This window comes from Sinocyclocheilus rhinocerous, unplaced genomic scaffold, assembly GCF_001515625.1.
Source record: "Sinocyclocheilus rhinocerous isolate Xijiao unplaced genomic scaffold, SAMN03320098_v1.1 scaffold79, whole genome shotgun sequence".
Lineage (NCBI taxonomy): Eukaryota > Metazoa > Chordata > Actinopteri > Cypriniformes > Cyprinidae > Sinocyclocheilus > Sinocyclocheilus rhinocerous.
In genome coordinates, this window is record NW_015638023.1 from 347,106 (window position 1) to 349,707 (window position 2,602).

The 2,602-nt window shown below is 42.4% G+C and overlaps 1 protein-coding gene across 3 annotated transcripts in view; it reads right to left on the reverse strand.

Annotated features, from left to right (window-relative positions):
* Positions 1-2,390, reverse strand: part of LOC107749403 (protein TMEPAI-like) — a 24,032-nt gene extending 21,642 nt beyond the window's left edge. For 2 of the 3 annotated variants that reach the window (XM_016564546.1, XM_016564545.1), the window contains exon 1: positions 2,010-2,390. In XM_016564546.1, the coding sequence (XP_016420032.1) occupies positions 2,010-2,115 (106 nt within the window). In that variant the 5' untranslated portion in view covers positions 2,116-2,390. The remainder of the gene's footprint in view (positions 1-2,009) is intronic. The other variant, XM_016564547.1, reaches the window with a different exon arrangement.
* Positions 2,391-2,602: the final 212 nt, after the last annotated feature.

Genomic DNA, 2,602 nt, shown 5'->3' on the forward strand with positions numbered 1-2,602 from the left:
TATATATATATATACAGTAATGAGAATTTTCTCCTCAAATCATACAGCCCTATCAAATATGTAAATGTAAAAATGAAAATTATGTAAATATGTAAAAATAAAAAATTCTGTCATTGTGTCATAACAAATCCATAATCCATTGTTCATCTTCAAAACACAAATTAAGATATTTTTAATGAAACCTGAGTGATTGAAAGTCATTAAAAGAAAACTTCAATGGGGTAAATGCTTCAAAAAGTGTATAAAGGCACAGTAGATTTAATTTGGGCTTTTTATTCACACATGAGGGTAAGTAATTAATCACAGGATTTTGGTTTTTGGAAGAACTATTCCTTTAATTTGATACATGTGCTGCATAGATGATGATCTTTAGATTTGTGCGTCTGACAACAATCAAGCATGGCTGCATTATCGACAAAAACATAACAGGAACGAAGCTTAAATGTGTCTAAAAATAACATCACTGAGATTTCACGTCTTAATCGAACTCTTCATGTTCACAGAAGCCAGGATGACCAGGTGACCAAATGTCCTGGCCGGGATTTCTAAATTGTCTAAAGTGTCCAAGATTTGGCTTTGTTTTCCTATTGCTTTTAAACAAGGTAATGACTTAAAGCAGTTTGACCAATAGCGTGCAGGCATTCTACACAATCGACCAATCGTGGCGTGTGAGAAGGCGGGATCTACAGAGAACAACCAAAGCGATGCAAACACACAAATAAGCCAAAACCTGGACATTTTAGTCAACTTGTGAAATCCCAGTCAGGACGTGTCCAGGAACAAGAGAGCCTCACAGACAGCAGCAAAATAAAAATAATCAAAACAAGTCCCACTCGAGAAACAACTCAAATCAAGCCGTTGAAGAGTTCATGCGCTTCAGAACAAACTCTGACTGACTTGATAAACTAGCTTTCATTTCCAGAGAACATCATCAGGTCAGGCGTGACTGAGAGTCTGTCTAGACAAACAAGGGCAAGACAACGTCTGAAAACAGAGATAGAGACGTTTGATCGCAAGGAACATTATTTATTACTGGACAGCAAGTTCTGTTCTGGAATTCAGCAGACCTTTTCCCAAGACGCCGAGTTCTTACTGATATCACCTTGTTATTTGTTCAGCTTTTCCTTTAGGAAAGATTACTTGGAAACTGCAGACAGATTTTGCAAGAGGGTTAATCAGAGAGAATTCCACGAATGAGTGAGTCTGCTGGACAACAGGGGCAGCTGCATGAACAATAAGTTAGTCACTACAAATTAAGTATTAGTCGGGCAACTCCCAGCCGAGGATTTCAGAGCAGACGTCACACACACAACCGTCTGACTGTCTGAGAGCAAACCACATCCGTCTGATAAACAGACCGGCCTGAGGACCTCAAAACACTTCACTTATGTAAATATGCACGTTATTACATCATAATATCATCATGTGAGGAAACTGCAACACAGTCTGAATAAAAACCAAGGGAGAGTTCAACCAAAAATTAACATTTTGGCATCATTTACTCACATTGTTCCAAATCTTCTTTCTTCTGTTGAACGCCAAAGAAGATATTTTGAAGAATGAACCAAACAGCAAAACCTAGGGACTAGATTCTTCAAAATATCTGTTGCGTTCAACAGATCATCCTGAATGAGGCTGACAAGTGCACAGATATCATCCTTATTCAGTATCATCCGTAAACACAAACATCTCCACATGAATTCGATCATAATTCATATTTAGCGAGCTACGAGTCTGGCTGTCTCTGACCGCTTCACCTACTAACCGGATCCTTACGCGACCTAAACTAGTCCGCGTCAAAACTTTCCCAGGAGTTTATCTGAGAGGTTACCCAACACATAATGAGTCTAAATAGCCACGTAACAGCATAAATACATCGCGGGATTGAATAAATGCCCGTTAATAAAAACTAAACAAAAAACAAAAGAAAGCCGATTCGAATCGCAATGCAGTTTAACCAGCGCCGCGATTCGGATCGTCTAGTGAAGCAACGCGCCCGGGATACTCACTGATCGCCATACTCTGGAATGAAGTGGATCTCTTGCAGTTACACGTACAGGAGACATTGGTGTGGGTGTCGGTGGTTCCGTTCATCAGACCCATGAAGCTGAACATCGGAGAAATCTCACGGATCGACGCGGAAAACGGACGAACATCGACGCAGGCTTTTCCTCTTTTTTTCGGCAACGCTTCTTTCTTCCAGGCAGCTGTGGAGCGGCTTTCCTTTAGCCTCCGTCCCCCCACCCCCGTCCCGCTGTCTGGCCTCTGTCCTCCAGTATTCCCGGTGTTATTCCCGGTGTTATTCCCAGACGGTCAGTACTACTTTCCAGCCGTCTGCGCGCACCTCATTCAAGTCCAAGTTGGCTGGGAACCCGAGAGGGGCGGGGCTAGCGCGCGCGGGGGGGGGCGGGGCTTAGAGGCAGACTGCAGCACGTCACTGCCAGACTTGGCCTTTCACAGAGTGCATGAGCCAATCAGAGTCAACCGGGGGGTTGACACAATAGAAAACACACGTTTACACACGTTTAGAGTTTATATGTGGAAAAGAATTACCAAGGCTATTACAGACAGACTCGAAATTGTCACTCGTTTATTATCAGTG